At 35.8% G+C, this 19,941-nt stretch overlaps 1 protein-coding gene across 1 annotated transcript; it reads right to left on the bottom strand.

The window, feature by feature from the left end:
• Positions 1-7,981: 7,981 nt before the first annotated feature.
• ccsapa (centriole, cilia and spindle-associated protein a) lies at positions 7,982-19,748 on the bottom strand. The gene is made up of 4 exons (XM_087238237.1): positions 19,584-19,748; positions 18,661-19,040; positions 15,654-15,952; positions 7,982-11,844 (listed from the first exon to the last, which is right to left on the bottom strand). Exons 2-4 carry the CDS (start codon positions 19,016-19,018, stop codon positions 11,665-11,667), a joined length of 837 nt encoding a protein of 278 aa, XP_087094363.1. The 5' UTR covers positions 19,019-19,040; positions 19,584-19,748; the 3' UTR covers positions 7,982-11,664.
• Between the last annotated feature and the right edge of the window lie 193 nt (positions 19,749-19,941).

Below are 19,941 nucleotides of genomic sequence, written 5' to 3'. Positions count from 1 at the left end.
GTTACATATAACTGTTTCTGACACTTTTCTTACTGGTAATTGACATATTTCTGTTGAACATGTTTTTTATAGAGACTGTTGTGTCTTTGGAAAAAGTCCGTTAGAGTTTTAGCAGAGGTAACGTTAGCATTAGGCTAGCTATTGTTTATAAAAGTGTTGGCTTTTAATTACATTTTATGTGTAGATGAGAGGTTTGACAATGTTTTATTGGAGGTAGTCTACTTTATTAAGCCTAAAATAAGCACTGTTACTGTCAACAAGAGCGAATTAAAATGTTAAAGTTAGTTAGTTAAAGTTACTTTGATATTTCACAGTAATGTAAACTAATATTAATTTTAAAAAGTGCTCTGTGGTTTCAGGAGTGACAAAATTACCCCTACAACAGAAGAAAAGAGCCAAGATGAAGGGAGCTAATCACAGAGCTGGAGGAAACACAGGTAAGACTATAATTAACTGTTAAATAGATTCATGTGCATTTTTATAAGAAATCCCTACATTATCATGCATCTGATACATGTCATGATTGCAGTTATTTTATTTTTGACATCCAAACATAAGTGAGTGGTTTTAAACAATTTTTTACATTGCTTTTCTCAAAGCTGAATTTACAGCGTCAGTGTATATATATATATATATTTATTACTTCTTTCTAGATTTTGGATCGTCCTCCACTCACTCTACCACTTTGTTTTTCCTTGCCAGACTTCATTCAAGGTAAGTAATATTATAGTGTCACTTAAAAGTGTTCCCAATGATTACTTTTATTAATGTTAATATTAATATCAACTGCATCAAACAAAATAGCCTATTAGAATGATTTCTGAAGGATCATCTGACAATAAAGTAATGATGCTAACAAATCAGCTTTGACCTCACATTAATAAAATATATGGTCACATTTTATTTTGATGGTCTGTTTGTTGAATTTAAGCTGCATTGCATCTACATGCCATCTAATTCTCATTAGATTATAAGTAGACTGTTAGGGTTGCGGTTAGGGTTGGTGTAAGTTGACATGTACTTGGTAAATTAAGGGTTAGGGTCAGTTAATGTCTGTTGAAGGAGCAGAATCAACAGATATTAAGCAGACCGTCTATTAATACTCAAATCGACCATTTACAATGTATTGAAATTAAAAATCATTATTTTAAACTGTAAAAATATTTCAGTGTTACTTTTAAACTGTAAATTAATGTTATCGATCAAATCAATGCAGTCTTGATGTCCAATAAAAAGACAATAAAAAATACAAACATTAATGTCAATAATGATCTAGTTACTGATGATGGACAAAAATAATGACTGATGATTCTGTTATTTCAGGATAAGAAAGAAGCTTGCTACAAGAGAGACAGCGGAAGGGAGCCTCAAAGACATTTTTATTAGGATCTGCTAATCATGAGGGGGCAGACAAAAGAACCTGCATTTTCCTTCAGCTTAGTATCAGGGGTCGCCACAGCGTAAGGAACTGGATATTACTTTGGCATATATTTTACACAGCCTTCCAGCTGCAACCCAGCACTGTGAAACACCCATACACTCTCGTATTCACAGACACTTCTACACTATGTTCAAATTCACCTATAGCACAAGTGTTTGGACTGTGGTGGAAACCCTCACCAAAACAGGGAGAACATGCAAACTCCACACAGAAATGCCAGCGGACCCAGCCGGGACTCATACCAGCAACCTTTTTGCTGTGAGGTGACAGTCTGAGCCACTGTGCTGCCCTAGTTATTAAAACCCTCCAGATGTTTTACAGTTTGATTTTGTAATAATAATGCACGTTTAGATTTATTGTAATATGTTAATATTTATTCGCAATGTAATTTATTTTTATGTTATTTATAATAACGTTAAATGTCATAAGAATGTTATAATTTAATATAATATTATAATAAATAATTATAATAATGTTAAAATATAAATAATACAATTTTTTTAATAGTTTATTTTTATAATGAGGAGTCTCAAAGTTTGTCTTTATTATAGAAAACTCATTGTTGAATGGCTACCACTTTACAATAAGGTTGTATGTATTAGTTAATGTATTTACTAACATAATAAACAATACATTTATTACAGTATTTATTCATCTTTGCTAATGTTGGTAAATGGTAAAAAGTTGTTAATTGTTTATTCATGTTAACTCGCAATGTATTAACTAATGTTAACAAGCATGACTGATTTTATTAATGCATTAGTAAATGCTGTACATAAATTATGCTGTACAGGTATTGTTCATATTAGTTCATATTTAAACCATTAACATTACTTATAAAACTACTGTAAAATGTAACTGTTGTATGTATGTTGTTATATTATATTTGTATGTATTTTATATGTATTTTATATTTATTTTGTTATATTTGTTAACGTATGTGTTTTTGAAACATTTCATTAAGTGTATGTTCGTTATGCAGTATTATAAATAAATGTTATAATGATTAAGTATTTTGTACTTGATTTCATTATTGGACATATTTATATTGAATACAATTGTAATATAATATTTAAAAATGACATGTGGACCGTCCGCGGGCCGCCAGCAGACACTTATTTAAAACCAGCGGTCCGATGGCGGACCACCGTCGGAAAAGCGGCGGGAGCCGATGGTGGGCCGCTGGAATAACGATGAGCAAATTGACGGTGGACCGCGGGCGGCGCCCGCCAGTGGACCGCCGACTTTGCCGCCGGCGGGCCGCCAGTGGCCCGCTGGTCTTATGTTAGCTGGGTTGAAGAGACTTTCACTGTTGATGTTTGTTCAGTATCACTTTAATGTAGTTAAAGCTCCATACTTTTATAGGCTATCATTTGTTTGACCTGGACAGCAACCTGCAGGTAAGTTACGGTATATCAATGAAATGTAGCTTAAATGCAGTCCTGCAACTTATTAATTTTAACTTTAATAGCATTAAAACAACTTCAATTATGTTAAATACCACTGCTTTAAACAAGTTAAGGGTTACATTGCGATGTTTTTTTATTTTTTACAAATTTAACACTGTGATTAAATGTGTTTAATTTTAGCTTAGTGAGATGTTTAGCTTGTTTGATATGTTTGACATGCAGGTTTTTATGTATTTTCTTAAGACATTTTTCATTAAATTGGCATGTTAAAGTTTTTATGATGCAGACTAGTAATGTAAAGATGTTTTTACATAACAGATAAACGCTCCATAAAGGCTATAATCTGTTTGACCCAAACGGTAGCCTACAGGTAAGTTACATTATATCACTGAAATGTAACGTTAGGCTAAGAGTAGTCATGCAACTTAACTTATTCATTTTTACTTTAACAGCACTTAAACATTAAGTTAATTACTGCTGCTTTAAACAAGTTAAGAGTTACATTGGGAGTTTTTTTAGTCTTTACAAATTTAACATTGGGATTAACTGTTTAGTTTTAGCTTAATGAGATGTTTAGCTTAAATGAGAAGTTTAGCTTCTTAGAGAAGTATATTTGACATGCCGGTTTTCATGTGTTTCCTAAAACACATGTAAATTCTGATAATTCAATGAAATGTCAATGTAGTCCTGCAACTTAACTTATTAATTTTGTTTTTATTAATTCTAAAAAACTAATATTAAGTTAAATACTGCTGTTTTAACAAGTTAAGAGTTAAATTAAAATGTTATTTCAGCTTAGTAAGATGTTTAGCTAAATGAGATGTTTAGCTGCTTTGATATGTTTGACATGCAGGTTTGCATGTATTTTCTTATGGCATTTTTCATTAAATAGGCATGTAAAGTGTTTATGATGTAGAATAGTAATGTAAAGATGTTTTACATAACATAAAGGCTTTAATTAGTTTGACCCGAACGGTAACCTGCAGGTAAGTTACATTATATCACTGAAATGTAACATGTAGGCATGCAACTTAACTTACTCAGTTTAATTTTAATGGTAACTACTGCTGCTTCAATTAAGTTAAGAGTTACATTAGGATGTTTTTTTTTTACCTTTACAAATTTAGCATTGTGATTATATGTGTTTACTTTTAGCAAAATGAGATTTAGGTTCATTGAGATGTATATTTGACATGCAGGTTTTCATCTGCTTAAGACATTTCAGGGTTCAACGGTAAGGATAATTTCTACTGGCCCAGTTGGACCAGTGGTTCAGATTGTTACTTGCCCTGCCAAAATTTTCACTAGCCCCACCGAAAAAATAAAATAAAAAATAGCAAATTCTTAGCCACATATTTTAAATAATGTGTCAAAAATAATGTCTGTGAATCTAGAATTTAAATATTTAAGAAATGTTAAAATATTTAGCATTAAAATATTGCAGTATGGAAAATGTGCAGGTATTTTATTGCAAAACTAAAGGTGGCTGACTTAAAAGTGACGGAAAACTATGCAAAACTTCACTTCATTTTTTTCATGGTGTTGTACACATGTAAATGTCTGTTTCCACAACGTTAGAAACAGATGTTTTCTTTTAGCCTCATCATTTGATGTTGTCATCTCTACACTGTACTGGTTTTTACGAGGTTACAGAAAAAAATAACATGCTCACAACATCCAGTCAGATAAAAGGAACCAAAAAGCAATATGGTGTTTACGCGTTTACGACTTCATAGAAAAGGCGAAACATTCAAAGACTTAAAAGCACAAACTGTTTCTCGATTCTAAGACTTTATATATGCACGCAATTGAAAAATAGTTGCAGGCAAATTAAAATATTGTGACAAGGCAGCACTGGCCTGATCGGGCCAGAAACATTTCTCTCTACTGTCCCGAACATCCCTCACGCTGGCCCAGGGCCATCAGGCAGTCCTTATTGTTGAGCCCTGCATTTCCTATACATCGCCATTTCGAAATGTTTATTATGTAAAATAGTGATGTGGTGTTTGTACACAGATTGAATCTTCACAATCTGCTCTCTGTGAATCTGCTCGTCCAGTGGCGTGCCGGTGATGAAGATCAGTGTGGACAGGTGTGATCTGGAAACAGCTGCTCTTCTGGTTAATGGTCTTCCTGCACTTTCGCCCCGGGTCTGCTGATGAACTGAAGAAGGTGCGCACGTGTAACATGAGTGTGTGTCTAAAGTTTCAAACCTCTGAGTGCTCACAGATTAACCGTCTTCTGATTGAAAGAAACCAACAAATGTTTGTTTAGACACATTATACCAGTAAAACAGCATTCTTTTAAAGCACACTTTTCTGCAGTACACACATATATTGGTGTAGTATGTCTCGCAGACATGCAGCTGTCAGTGAGATTAGACTTTTAGCAGGTGACTATTTATAGTGTTGGTTAAACAGATCGCAATGGCATGTCGGCACTGTTGATCATGCTGTTTAACAGCTTATAGAAAACAAAGATGTACGTCACATGACATATTTCTGATCTCTATACGCTGTCGACTGTTTATCAGCAGGTCCAAACTGAACCCAGAGGTGGTGAGATGATTTGGACTGTGCTATTAATGACTGACACAGGCTATAGCACATGTAAAACTCTTTATAGACCATTTCAATGTGGTGAAGTTGTTGGCCTTTGAACATTTCCTGCTTGTTTTCAAACTATTTTATAAATGTAATGAGGCAATTTAATCATAACTTTACATTAAAACAGCTATCATCATAATATTATTTATGAATATGTCGACTATTTTGAATTCTCGAATGCTATGAAAATGAAAAATGTAAACCTGGGGCCTGTTTCATAAACCAAGTTTAGGCTTATTTTGGTAAGTCAGGTTTGTTAATGGCAGATTCAGTTTCATAAATCAAATTCACAATAGTTCAAATTAAATTACCCTGGAAACTTATGCTGGGAAACTAGCCTGGTCTGGGGCAGGTAAACTCTCAGGCTAAGTCTTAAGTTTAAGCTTATTCAAGGTAATATTAACATTCACCTGCTGTAATTTGATGCAATTTAAATTCTCTTGATCTCTTAATAATGATTAAAACTTTACAGTCACTTAATAGTATGTAAATATATATATATATATATATATATATATATATATATATATATATATATATATATATATATTAGCCCTCCTGAATTATTCGCCCTGTTTAATTTTTTACCCAATTTCTGTTTTACGGAGAGATTTTTTCAACACATTTCAAAACAAAATAGTTTTAATAACTCATCTATAATAACTGTTTTATTTTACCTTTGCCATGATGACAGTAAATAATATTCGAATAGATATTTTTCAAGACATTTGTTATTTCAGCCGAAATAAAACAAATAAGACTTTCTACAGAAAAAAAAAATATTGTCAGACATACTGTGAAAATTTCCTTGCTCTGTTAAACATCATTTGGAAAATATTTGAAAAAGAAATTCAAAGGGGGGTGAATAATTATGACTTCAACACTATATATATATATATATATATATATATATATATATATATATATATATATATATATATATATATATATATACACCAAACATCTTTAATACATATTACATTTAAATTCAAATAAGTTATTGCAAAAAAAAATAAAAAACAACTCCAACATTTCAATTTTATAGATTTTTTTTATGTTTCTGTTGATTTTTTTTTCTGTTCATTAAAATTTTATTTAAAATTTTCCTTATGACATACTAATTAGGGTGTACTGATTTTTGGACTGTAATCTTCAGTTTATTTTTTGTTAGATCAGGTCCAAATTTTTCTTTTGCTTTTTGCAGATAGATATTATTGTAAAGCATCCTGTAGAAAATATTAATTATTAATATTTATAAAATAATAATTTAAAAGAGAGATCTGTGATGTGTTTACTCAGCTATATATACAAGCACTGACTAATATAAAGAAGCAGGCTATATTTTTTTAAAGAATGACTTTGAAGCTGTAAACCCTGAATGGAATAATCGGGAGATGGATCTGGGCCGAGCAGTAGCCTTACTTTAAAATATTTTCCCACAGGCTGCGGGACACACAAGTGTCAAAGGGAAAGCAGCAATTTGCAGCGGATTCGGGAGCAAATTAAAAATCCCGCCGCTTGTGCATGCATGGCTCTTTGTACCCATCATTTTAAACTGAGTGTGGTGACATTAAGCACATTTTGAATGTTACAGGAAGCCTGCATTGCTTTAACTTTTTTTCTTGCAAGCAACAATTGGGAGTAGGCTAAGTGCGCATTCTCTCAAATATTAATTTAATGTTAATAGGCCTAAATAATGTATTTTAAAAATATTATTTTTATATTTTTAATAGTATTTTAATAGTATTTTAAAATCTGCAGTTTTCTGTCAGCCTTCTCTCTTGCTTTGTTGCAAGCTGTATTGTAGTTTTTGATTATTATGTTTTAACTATTATAAGTTTGAACTCTAAAAACAAACGCTGCTTACTCGCTGTGAACAGCTGGGTGTTATTTTAGAGCTCTTTCAGTTCTTGTTGCCATAATTAATGTATCTTTGCTCGACCGTCAGGGTTTTGACTTTAATCCCCGCATTTATGAAACAACCCCCTGGAAATATGGTAGGACCATCGTTATTGTTTACATCCCTCACAATGGTCCATGAACTCTTACTAGACAACCAGCATAAGTCTTGACAGGAACTCCACATATATCGAGTCTGGAAATGACCAGTTATGTCCCATATGTTAATACAAATATCGGTTACAAAGTGTGGGGTTGTTACTATAATATTAAACTGGTACAAAACAGCACGCATTACTTGAGTTAATATGGTTACAGTGGTTGCAATTTTTCAATTATTTAAGGGATTCATTCTTTTAAAGCCACAGTATGTAAGATTTTTTCATTAAATTATCCACACACTAAAGAGAACAGTAATATATGTTTTGCTTTTGTTTTATGTTTTGACTTATAATAACATTATTAAAAATGTTTTGAAAAATGTTCAAATCCAGAGAAATAATCCAGCATAATACAAGTAATATGTCTTTGTTTGTTGTGAATACGTGCCCTCTACTGGTGAAATTATATACTGCGCCTTTAAATGTGTGCATTGTGATTTATGAACACAAAACCAAAGGACAAAGTTACTCAAACATAGTTTATTCACTGCAATGCATTGGAATATTTCTGTTCTGCAGATGAAAATATACCTGTGCACGTTCTCATGTACAAATACAGTGGTCGAAATGTAAACATTGCTGAAGAAAATCAACAAGTTAGCATATTTCATATTCATTCAATGTCTGTAGCCTTTAACAGAATGAGGTTCCTTGAATGAAATCACAAGCAAGTGAATAACTAAACAAACAAATAATTAAGACCACATAATAGGCAGCCAGTTATTAAGGTAAAACCAGAGCAGGTGTTATTAAAATAATAAACATTCAAGAAGTGTCACGGCTCATTCAAAGTGTCTTTGACCTGCCAGTGTTAATGCATTTTAAATATTACTGAAAAGAAAAATATATACATGTGAGCTAGAGCTGTGATGAAAAATCATTCAAGAAATGAGTTGTGCATAGATTCTGAGATTTTCAAACTGCATTACTATTCTTTTTTTATTGATTCTGAGCTTGTTCGAAAGAGTGCCACCTGCTGTTCAAAACTAGCACAGCCTAGAGCTCTCCTAGAGCCAACAGAGCTATTTGGTTTTCAAAACTAGCCTAGAGAGCCATCTGATGTTCAAACCTAACCTAAAGTGCCATCTGCTGTTCAAAACTAGCTAGAGCATCTTCTGCTCTTCAAACCTAACCTAGAGCGTCATCTGCCATTCAAACCTAACCTAAAGCGCCATCTGCTGCTCAAAACCCGCCTAGAGCATCTTCTGATGTTGAAAACTAGCCTAGAGCACCACCTGCTGTTCAAAAGTAGCATAGAGCACCATCTGCTGTTTAAAAGTAGCCAAGAGCATCTTCTGCTGTTCAAAACTAGCCAAGAGCTACTTCTGCTGTTCAACTAGCCTAGAGCACCATCTGCTGTTCAACTAGCCTAGACTAGAGCACCATCTGCTGTTCAAAACTAAGCTCAGATATGATTCAAGAGAGAATATCGATGCATTTTGAAAATCTCAAAATCGACGGAGAATCAATTTCTCGAACAATTTTTTGCCACATCTCTAATGTAAGCAAATATGTATTTTCATATGAAATCTGTGCTCTAATAAATATTGCAATATGAAGCGCAGCGCAGTCCTGAAATGATCACATTCACAAGAATCAAAATATGGCCTTCAACTAGCCCTCAACTATTTTTTCCATCTAAAAATACAAATTACTTGACATCCTTGTGCAAAAAGTGGATTTATATTCTGGGTGACTGGTGAGAAAAATACACTTTACGACTTTTAAAAGCACATAGTTTCACAGCACTGCACTTCTAACACTCTTAAACATCAGTTCATCGCTCATATGATCAAATAAAACAAACCCAAACATCAGCCAAACACATTCAAAAGAGCTTTACAGCCGTATTTTAATGACAGGCAGGCTGGAGAATCTAGATTATCATTATATAAAGAAAAGATCAATCATATGAGTGATGAATAAATCCCGCATTCATATATTAACAGTTTGGTCCACTCAAACATTACTTTTGATTATTAAATCCCTGCAGTCCATCTAAAAAGATCTAAAAACACCATCAAACATCAAACTGGAAATAAAATGCCGACATAGAATAGTGAATATAGTCAAGATACTGAAAATATCAAAAACAAAACCGAATGTGTTTTGGTGTAGAAGGTACAGTTAAAGAAAAAAAAATTACAATTATGAAATTTTCATTTCTTTTCAATTTCCCGAATTATGTTTAACAGAGCAACGAAAATGTTCACAGTATTTACTATTATATTTTTCTTCTACATATCTGGGGCCTGGTCGCAGGGGCAGCTGTCTCAGAAGAGAACCACAGATTTCCCTCTCTACAGACACTTCCTCCAGCTCCTCCGGAGGGATCTCGGGCGTTCCCAGGTCAGCCGAGAGACATAGTCCCTCCAGTGTGTACTGGGTTTTCCCTGAGGTCTCCTCCCGGTGGGACAAGCCTGGAACACCTCCCTAGGTAGGCATCCAGGAAGCATCCAAAACAGATACCTGAGCCACTTCAGATGACTTCTCTCGATTTGGAGGAGCAGCGGCTCTACTCCGAGCTCCTCCCGGGTGTTAGAGCTCCTCACCCTATGTATAAGGGTGCGCCCTGCCACCCTATGAAGGAAACCCATTTCGACTGCTTTTATTCGAGATCATAGTATTTCATTCATGACCAAAAACTTATGACGATAGGTGAAAGTAGGAGCGTAGATTGACCGGTAAATCTTGAGCTTTGCCTTTTGGCTCAGCTCCTTCTTTACCACAATGGACCGTAACATCGATCGCATTACTGCTGCTGCTGCATTGATCCGCCTGTCAATCTCACACTCCATCCTTCCTTCACTCATGAACAAAAAGCCAAGATACTCCTCCACCTAGGGTAAAGACTTTCTTCCAACCTGGAGTTGGCAAGCCATGGCCTTGGTTTGGTTCAGGGAGCATAGGATTTCATCTCTTGTTATTCGCAGATGATGTTTTGTTGGCTTCATCGGACATCGGTTTGCTACCGAGTGTGACGTAGCTGGGATAAGAATCAGCACCTCCAAGTCTGAGGCCAGGGCTTAATCTGTGCCGGAAAAGGCAGATCCGGCACCTCTGAAATCTGATTCGGCACCTCATTTTACCTATCCCCCTCCTCACACGACCCCCAGCCCAGCCCTGTCCTGCTTTTTACTTTTTCCCTCGCAACTCCCAAATCCTCTTCACTTTTTGTCCGCGACCCCCCCGCCCTTCACTCTTAACTTTTGTACTTGATATCACCACGCTCGCTCTTCTCTTTCGTCCGCGACACCTCTCCCTCCTCTGGTGACATGCCGGATCGGTTACCCTGATCTGTTCCAGGACCTCGCAGTTTACAAATTAAGCACTGTCCGAGGCTACTGTTGTCCAATGACTCGCCTAATTAATCTAGTTAAGCCTTTACATTGGACTTTAAGCTGAATACTAATATCATGCAAAATATCTAGTCAAATGCAATCACCTTATTCTTCGCAGATGAGCAGGCGCAGACATTTGAATCTTTTCGTCTCGAGACTTCCTGTCTCATTCTCTTTCATTCGTTTTTAGACATTAAAAACTGCTCGTTACGCTGTTTGTTGTTGCAAACTGATATTTCCTTGTTATATTATTCTACTTGGTCTATATAGTCTTGCAAACATTTGTTTGTAGAGCAAGTAGTTTGACCGTTTTCTGCCATTTATTACTCCTTGTGATTTTTCCCACTGGCGACTGAATCGGAAGTTCTAAAACAATCGCGAAAACAGGCGCACTTCCACATTTTTGTATAAGGTCAATACGCTCTCATCATGGTAAAAACAACAGTAATTAGTGATTAGAAATTAGTTATTAAAATTATTATGTTTAAAAATGTGATGGAAAAAAACTGTATTAAACAGCACTTGGGACATTTTTGATAAAAGGTGAAAATTTCACAAATGGGCAAATAATTTAATCTTCAACCGTACATGTTTGGTCCTTCATGCATTCATGAGAAAGTGATTGTAGCCAGCATCAAAAATATGAGTTACTTTATCATTTATGAACGAGTTTGAATTCAGAGGAATGCTTCAGTTCAGTTTTTGTCGCCAGTCTCTCCCGTAATTGTCCATTAGTGCTGGTTTAGGATCTGTTACCTGTGGCTTCACTTTAAAATCCACAGACATAAACTGGTCCTGGATCAGCCTCTACCTCAGCCGTGCGGAGAAGCAGCGCATGTACTCGGTCATCCAGCGCTCGTCCGCCACACTCAGCCCCGACCTCCTGCTCTTCTCCAGGTCAGCTGATCGCGCTCTCCGATGATCAGACGCACGCCCATTTTTTTTCGACTCCCTTCGTGTCTGGACGCCTACGTCGGCCCGATGAATCTGAAAGTAGATTGAGGATTATTTATATTGTTGGAAACAGAGTTATTAGAGCTTTACATTTTGAAATTAGCATTTATTTTGATACTATATAAAAAACATTTTTAGTTTTAGTTTGATTCATTAATTTAGTTTCAATCATCATTTTAGATTATTATTTTTATTATAATAAAAAAATAATTATTTTTATTATAATAAAAATTATTTATAATAATAGTAATAATTAATTATCTTCATTCATTTTCCTTTGATTTATTCCCTTATTTATCAGAGGTCACCACAGCGGAATGAACCGACAACTATTCCAGCATATGTTTTATGCAGCGGATGCCCTTCCAGCTGCAACCCAGTACTTGGAAACATCCATACATAATCATTCACACACTCATACACTACGGACAATTTAGTTTATTCAATTCACCTATCGGCATGTCTTTGGACTGTGGGGGAAACCAGAGCACCCAGAGAAAACCCACGCCAACACGGGGAGAACATGCAAACTCCACATAGAAATGCCAATAGGCCCAGCCGGGACTCAAGCCAGCGACCTTGTTGCTGTGAGGCGACAGTGCTAACCACTGAGCCACCGTGTCATCTTGTTTTAGTTTTCATTTACTAAAATAACCTTGGTCGGCACTCTTGACTCAACTCAGTTGGAGTTTTCTAATCTAGACAGATAATAATCCACTTTGTTTAACCTACTAAACCTTTTGTATACCAGAGACTGTAATCTGGACGCAGCTCAAGTATATCAGCGCTCTATCCTGAATAATTCACCGCTTCCACATGCAGAGTCAGATATCACACGCGCCTTCATTCCACTGATTAGTACACCACCACTGTTTAGTAGCTCCAAAACGTCCTTCTTTGTATGTATGATTTATTTCAAAACACACTTGTGATCATTGCTGACAGTGCAAAAAGAGCTCAGTGGTTAGCACTGTCGCCTCACAGCAAGAAGGTCTCCGGTTCGAGCTCCGGCTAGGTCAGTTGGCATTTCTGTGTGGAATTTGATGTTCTCCCACTGTTGGTGTGGGTTTCCCCCACAGTCCAAACACATGCGCAATAGGTAAATTGAATCAACTAAATTGGCCGTAGTGTTTGAGTGAATGTGAGAGTGTATGGGTGTTTCCCTGTACTGGGTTGCAGCTCGAAGGGCTTCCGTTGCATAAAACAAATGCTGAAATAGTTGGCAGTTGGTGACTCCTGATGAATAAGAGACTAAGCCGAAGGAAAATGAATAAATATTAGACTTGCCTAGTTAATGTAGTTAAGCCTTTAATTTGAGCTTAAAGCTGAATAGTAGAATCTTGCAAAATAACTAGTAAAATAATATTATTTTATTTATGTAAATACTACTAAATTATGTACCATCATCATGGCAAAAAAGTTTTTAGAAATGACTTGATAAATTTGGCTACAATTTTGGTCTATTTTGTAACACCTACACTAGCGAATTAAAGTAATTTTAATATTTGGCTACCTCTACAGCATCAAATAAATAAATAAATACATATTTTAATATATATCTATATCTGTCCAGAAAACATGATAAATATAAGTAACTGCAAATATTAATTTTAAATATCTTCATGAAATGTGTAAATGTATCATAAATGTCTGCAAGAATATATAAAGATATAAAATAATTACACAATACTTTTAAAGATGTAGCAAAATATATAGTTGAAATTATTTATATATTATATATATTGAAACTAGTTTTAGCCAAAATTATTAGCCCTCCAGTGACTATTTTATTAATCAAGTATTTTCTAAATGATGTTGAACAGAGAATTTTTCACAGTATTTCCTATATTATTTTTTCTTCTTGAGAAAGTCTTATTTGTTTTATTTCGGCTAGAATATAATCAGTTTTTTCATTTAAAAAAAATATTTTAGGGTCAATATTATTAGCCCCCTTAAGCAAAATTGTTTTTATTTGTCTACAGCAGTGGTTCTCAAACTTTTGTTCACCAAGTACCACCTCAGAAAAAAATTAAGTACCACCATAATGAGCAGTATTGAAATACAGAAGTGTAGTGGGCCCAGTAAAGCAGATAGAGCTTTGTACAAGTTGTGTACTTACATGTAAAAAAAAAAAAGAGAGAAAAAAAGTAAAAACATCAACATTTAAATTAAAATGTGCTTTTAAAAGTTAAAAATTATAGGATACTGTTCTTAAAAAGTAAAAAAAACTCCTGTAAAGTATTAACATAGTTAATTTATCAACACCTAGAAATATAGGCTACATGTCATCATATTCATATATAAATCATTATTTTACACAGTTTTAAAGATATGTAGTATGTACATTTGACATATTTGATTCCTCCGCGTACCACTAGGAGGAAGCCACAGTTTAAGAACCACTGGTCTACAGAACAAACCATACAATGGTTATACAATGACTTGCCTAATTACTCTTACCTGCCTAATTAACCTCTTACCTGCCTTTAAATGTCACTTTAAGCTAAACATCTACAACTTATGGCTATTTCATGGAAAAATAGATATGCAGAAAATAGTCCATGATAAAAACAAAATTGATTTACAAAAAAAAGTTGCTTACACAAATATGTAGGACAAAAATAAATAAAATTCACACACAATATATTCTAAGTTAAATATGATTTTACAGTTAAATTTTTGATAAATCATTTAAGATTTTTCCCGCTGGTACCTTTTTAAAAATGTCACTTTAAGGCTGCATTTACACTGCAGATCTTGATGGTCAATTCTGATTTTGTGACTGTATCCGATTTTTTTGCAGAGCTGCTTACATCATCTTTTAAAAGTGACTCGAATCCGATCGTGTTCATTTACACAGCACACAGCAAAGGCGCAATGACCAAGAAAAATAAAGAGCGGGCGCTGACTAACAGCTGATAATTAAAGAGTGCTCTTTTCTCTGTTCCTGTATGTAATCTGTTCGCAGCTTTTGACAAGCTGTTTTACTATAGTTTATGACAGAAAGGTTCTCACTTGTTCATCTTCTTTTGATATATAGGCTTTTTTTAACCTTTAGGCATCTTAATGTAATGTCCATGTCGTGATTTATGCACGTGATGTAGTTATGCACTAGTTTTATATTAGTTTATTTTGGTTACGTGGCGGACATTGCACACTGTCTCTCTCGTTAACATGCTTAAATACCTGTGCTATTTGACAATATAAAAGCTGTTTAAGTCCTCGTGTATGAGATTTAAGGTTTGGGACTTTGCTGAAGTCTGTTCTGAAAGTAAAAGTGTCAGACTTGATGTCATTTGCTATGGTTTTTTAATGACGCGCGACTTGCATTGACAGGTCAAAATCCGATTCACCTGCTTACACTGCAGACACGAGAACACTGATCCCATTCATATCGGATACATTTCCACAAATGAATTAGTTCTGAATCTGATTTGAGTAAATCAGAATCCATGTGATTTGTTCCTGCTTACACGTACATGAGCCAAATCTGATCTGTGCCACATGGGAGAAAACCATCGGAATTGAGGCACTTGAACAGTGCAGTGTAAATGCAGCCTAAGCTAAATACTAAAAAAATATCAAGTAAAATATGATTTACTGTCATCATAGCAAAGATAAAAGAAATCAGTTATTAGATTGAGTTATTAAAACTTATATCCTTAGAAATGTGTTGAACAGAAATTGGGAAAACAATATACAGGGGGGCTAATAATTCTGACTTCAACTGTATAGATATACAAAATAGCAAATAAAGAAAATAAGTCTACTAAAATCAAACAATTAACATCTACAGATATTTGTAAATGCTACAGAAAGCTGCAGTTTTCAGCAGGCCTCACCTCTCCAGCAGAAACAGACGCTCTTATATTTGGTGTCCTCCGGGTCTCGATGTGTCTTTCTGCCCAGTCGTAGCGGATAAAAGGCCGTCTGTTCTCGCGGTTGGACGTCCTCTCCTTGGAGTTGCCCGGAGGTTGGCTCTTGGCCCTGGATGGCTTTCTTGATATTGATATTCGGGATTCATCGCTATCCAGATCTTTATTAGGGTAGCACGGCTCTGAACGGGGCGCCCGGTGTCTCTGACGCCGCTTTGGAAAGGATTCTGACGGTCCGTTGCTAGTCACAGCTTTGTAACCATTTTCTGTGATATAAGCAAAATGAGTGTCTTTATATCAAGGTTTCATTCAATTCATAAATGGAGAAAGTGAAACTCAGGGTGCATTCATTCACACTTGCAGCTTAGTTCTCTTGGTTCATTTTGTCAAAAAACAAAAAAAAATTTACACACACATACACACATAATAACTGCTTTTATAGCATATTTTGCCAGAGAACTTAGCTGTCGTGTTCTGGACTAAACCAAATCTTCTTACATCATGTCCTGTTTGTTTATATCTCATTGATCAATGTATCATTCATATTTCAGTCGTCTTAAAGTCTGTGTGAACTTGAAGTTACTTAGACTTATTTCAGCATGTTGATGTACTTCCAACAGAAATTGAATATTGAGTTGGGGGTGGGGCTTATTTTTGCACATCATTCTTTCTTAGTAAGAGGGGTGTGGCTAAGAATATTGTGGCTGAAATGTCAAACTGACATCAACAAAGAAGGAGCCAATCCAAACGCACATGCAAATGGTTAAAGGTTGTTTGAAGATTACCTAAATAAACAAATTTGTTCAGTGGATTAAGTTGCATGGATTAATTGTTCACCTAAAGCAGTGGTCACCAAACTTGTTCCTGTAGGGCCGGTGTCCTGCAGTTTATCACTCCAACCCTAATCAAACACACCTGAACAAGCAAATCAAGGTCTTACAAGGTATACTTGAAACACACAGGCTGGTGTGTTGAGGCAAGTTGGAGCTAAACCCTCGCAAAATAAACATTGTAAATTTAGGTTTCATATAAATTTTACAATTCTCATAAACCATAAGTTCATCCATTCATTCATTTTCCTTCGGCTTAGTCTCTGATTTATCAATGGTCGCCACAGCGGAATGAACCACCAACTATTCTAGCATATGTTTAAGCCAGGGGATGACCTTCTAGGCACAACCCATGTACTTTTGCATTCACAAATGCCAATTGGCCCAGCCGGGACTCAAACCAGTGACCTTGCTCTGAGGCAACAGTGCTAAACGCTGAACTACCGTGCCGCCCTTGAACCGTAAGTTCATTCATTCATTTTCTTGTCGGCTTAGTCCCTTTATTTATTCCGGGGTCGCCACAGCGGAATGAACCGCCAACTTATCCACCAAGTTTTTATGCAGCGGATGCCCTTCCAGCCGCAACCCATCTCTGGGAAATGAACCGTAAGTTGCATAATGTTATTTCAGTGTGATGACGTTTATGCATCTGAACCTGAATATTGAGTAGGGGGCGGGGTTTAATTGGTTTACGCCTCCTCTCATCTTTCGCTCAAAGCAAACTAACGGTCTGACAGGCGTGGCTAGGCATATTTAGCCCAATCCATCAAACTGGCATGATCAGTGAAGGATTGTTGTAGGGTATATGCAGAGCAAGTGTTTCTTCCCAAGTTCCCATACTGATAAACTTACGGTGAACAGTTAATATGATTTTTTTTTCCATTTTATACGGCTCCTTTTACAGCAGGGATGTCCTAACTCGGTCCTGGAGGGCCGGAGTCCTGCGAAGTTTAGTTCCAACCCCAATTAGACACACCTGAACCAGCTAATCAAGCTCTTTCTAGGTATACTAGAAACTTTTAGGCAGGTGTGTTGAAGGAAATTTCAACTAAACTATGCAGGACACCGGCCCTCCAGGACTGAGTTTGGACACGCTTGTTTTACAGCATCAATGTTGTTATGTAATTGAAATATAATCAGCTAAATAGACTTTGGCATTCTTTTAATTGCTTAAGCGTAAAACCAGATGAAAAGTGGTTTATCTTCAGGCTTAGCAGGCTAGTGCAGAACTCCATTGAATATACTGGTGTAAAATAAATGTTCATATTTTAAAGACATGGCAGGGAAATGTAATTTAATGCAGTGTTTTTGTACAATCTGAGGCCCACTTTATATTGATATGACTCAGCCAGTGGAGATTGCTGATTTAAAAAAAAAAAAGACCTTAAACACGCCAATTTTGTAATGGCATACAGTTCACCAGAAGCTCTTGACCCAGGGTACTGACAAATTAAAAGTCCTTCCGCATACTTCTGCATTTACCCTATTGCAGAGCGTAAGTAAATGGTCAGATTTTGATTACAGATTAGCAAAACTGTTCAACAATGCGCACAATGTTTTTAACAATGTTTTTAACTGTTCAACAATGCGCACTATTAAAATAAAACCTGTAAAATTTTAATTTATGCAAATTTAAAGGGGACCTGTTATACCCCCAATTTTAGAAGATTTAAAATAAGTCTTTTCTGTCTAGGCTGTGTGAAACTTTGTGTCGTTTCAGCTAAAAATATCACACAAATAATGTTTTATAACTTCCTGAAACGGACCCTTTTAGGCTTCGATCGTAATTGTGGAGTTTTGGTGAGTGTCACTTTAAATTCAAATGAGATTGTGCTCTTTTCAAAAAAGGGCGGAGCTATTAATGCCTGAGTGTCAGCATAGTGGCAGATTCATAAACAAGAGTGGGCAACTTAAACAACTAATGGGCGGGGCTTTCCCCCTCTGATAACATGTATAAAGGGAGAATGTCAATCAAAGTGTTTCTGCATACTGCTTTAATCAAGTGTGATTATATAAAAAAATATTAATTAATTTTACCATTAGAGGCTGGATATAATCACACAACTGTATTTAACCCCCTTTTAAAAGTGATTCTGGCATAAAAGCTCCCTTTAAAGGTGATGAGATCAAGAACTGAAACCTACCCAGACGAGCAGCGCTTTCCAAGGTAGCACTAGAGTCTGTGTGCACTTCTCCATTCACCTGCGGTTTCCAGGAGTTCAAAACTTCTGCAGTCTCGTTCTTTGACTCCGATGAGGATATGTAGTGTTTGGCATTTGGGACGTTCACCTCTTGGTGTTTGGGACTGGACGTTGCGCTTGAGTCTGACCCGCTGTCCCATCCCTCAGCGAAAAAGGGTCTGTGTGTTTGCTCCATCAACCTCCGCGTAAGTCTGTATTTCAGAGAGTCCTCATAAGATTTCGAGAAGGTCTCCCATTTTGGCTCCCTGTACTTCTTCATGTACTCTGTCTTCTTGGACATCATGTTGTTATTGGTAGACATTTCTCCTGAGTCAATTGGTCACCTGCGGAATGAGCATGATAATGAAGTGTCAAGTGCAAGTCAATATGCGCACGCGCAAATCAATCACCATCTGTCCTTCGTAGTAGCTATAATGTATGGCTTATTTTGTTATTGCACATGCCTTACCGTGCACAGTGGAGTGTGTTGTGTTATTCCAGATCTACGGTACGGCAGGTTACAGCCCAGTGCCCACATTATTTATTTATATTCTTTACATAATACATAAGCCGATGTCACGTCCGATCTTTCAAAAGGGACATTTCTTATGTCTCGGGACGTCTTTAATACACGTTTATCGTGTTTATTAATAAATCGTGATGAATCTATATCGCATTTTTTAAAGCTTGTTCAAAAAATAACCATATGCTTTCAATTATACACTCCGTTTGTTTTTGTTTTTTATATTAACAAATTATTTAAGTACGATTGGCTTATTTATTGGATTAATAAAAGCGTCTGTAGTGTCAGCGCAGTCTGTTTACAGGTCTGCTTTGAGTATGTAGGTAAACACTGTCTCGGATAAATGTAAGCGCTTTAAACTTACCCTCTCTTTCTTATCCGTTTCCGTGGGCTTTATCGATTGAGGAATGTCTGCATTGTGTTGCTTACATCCTTACGAATTACAAATGCATCTGTCCATTGCTGAGCGCCTGCTGCGTAGTAGAAAAACAACCCTCGCTGATATTCTAGCTTTGGTGATTTACAATGCGCATGCGCAGAGCATCATTCCTGACTGAGGACTTGATGCGCAAGTATGCATTCGCAATCCAATATGCCGTTTAATTGATCAAAACTTCATTATAATCACCTTCTTTGTTGCAGAGGGTGGTGGAGGATGTTAACTATTTGTTTTATTCTCCTGTAAAAGATATATATAATTTACACGACAATGCCAGATGTAA

This window comes from Danio rerio, chromosome 1 (genome assembly GCF_052040795.2).
Source record: "Danio rerio strain M-AB ecotype USA chromosome 1, GRCz13ab, whole genome shotgun sequence".
NCBI classification, from domain to species: Eukaryota; Metazoa; Chordata; class Actinopteri; order Cypriniformes; family Danionidae; genus Danio; species Danio rerio.
The sequence above is the reverse complement of the archived record's forward strand: the minus strand, read 5'-3'. Positions and strand labels throughout refer to the sequence as shown.

Coding starts and splice junctions, on each gene's coding strand:
- ccsapa (XM_087238237.1), bottom strand. CDS start 19,018: ATGTCTACCAATAACAACATGATGTCCAAGAAGACAGAGTACATGAAG. Junction 15,953..18,660: donor GGAAAGCGCTGCTCGTCTGG/GTAGGTTTCAGT, acceptor CTTATATCACAG/AAAATGGTTACAAAGCTGTG. Junction 11,845..15,653: donor CGTCTGTTTCTGCTGGAGAG/GTGAGGCCTGCT, acceptor ATCTACTTTCAG/ATTCATCGGGCCGACGTAGG.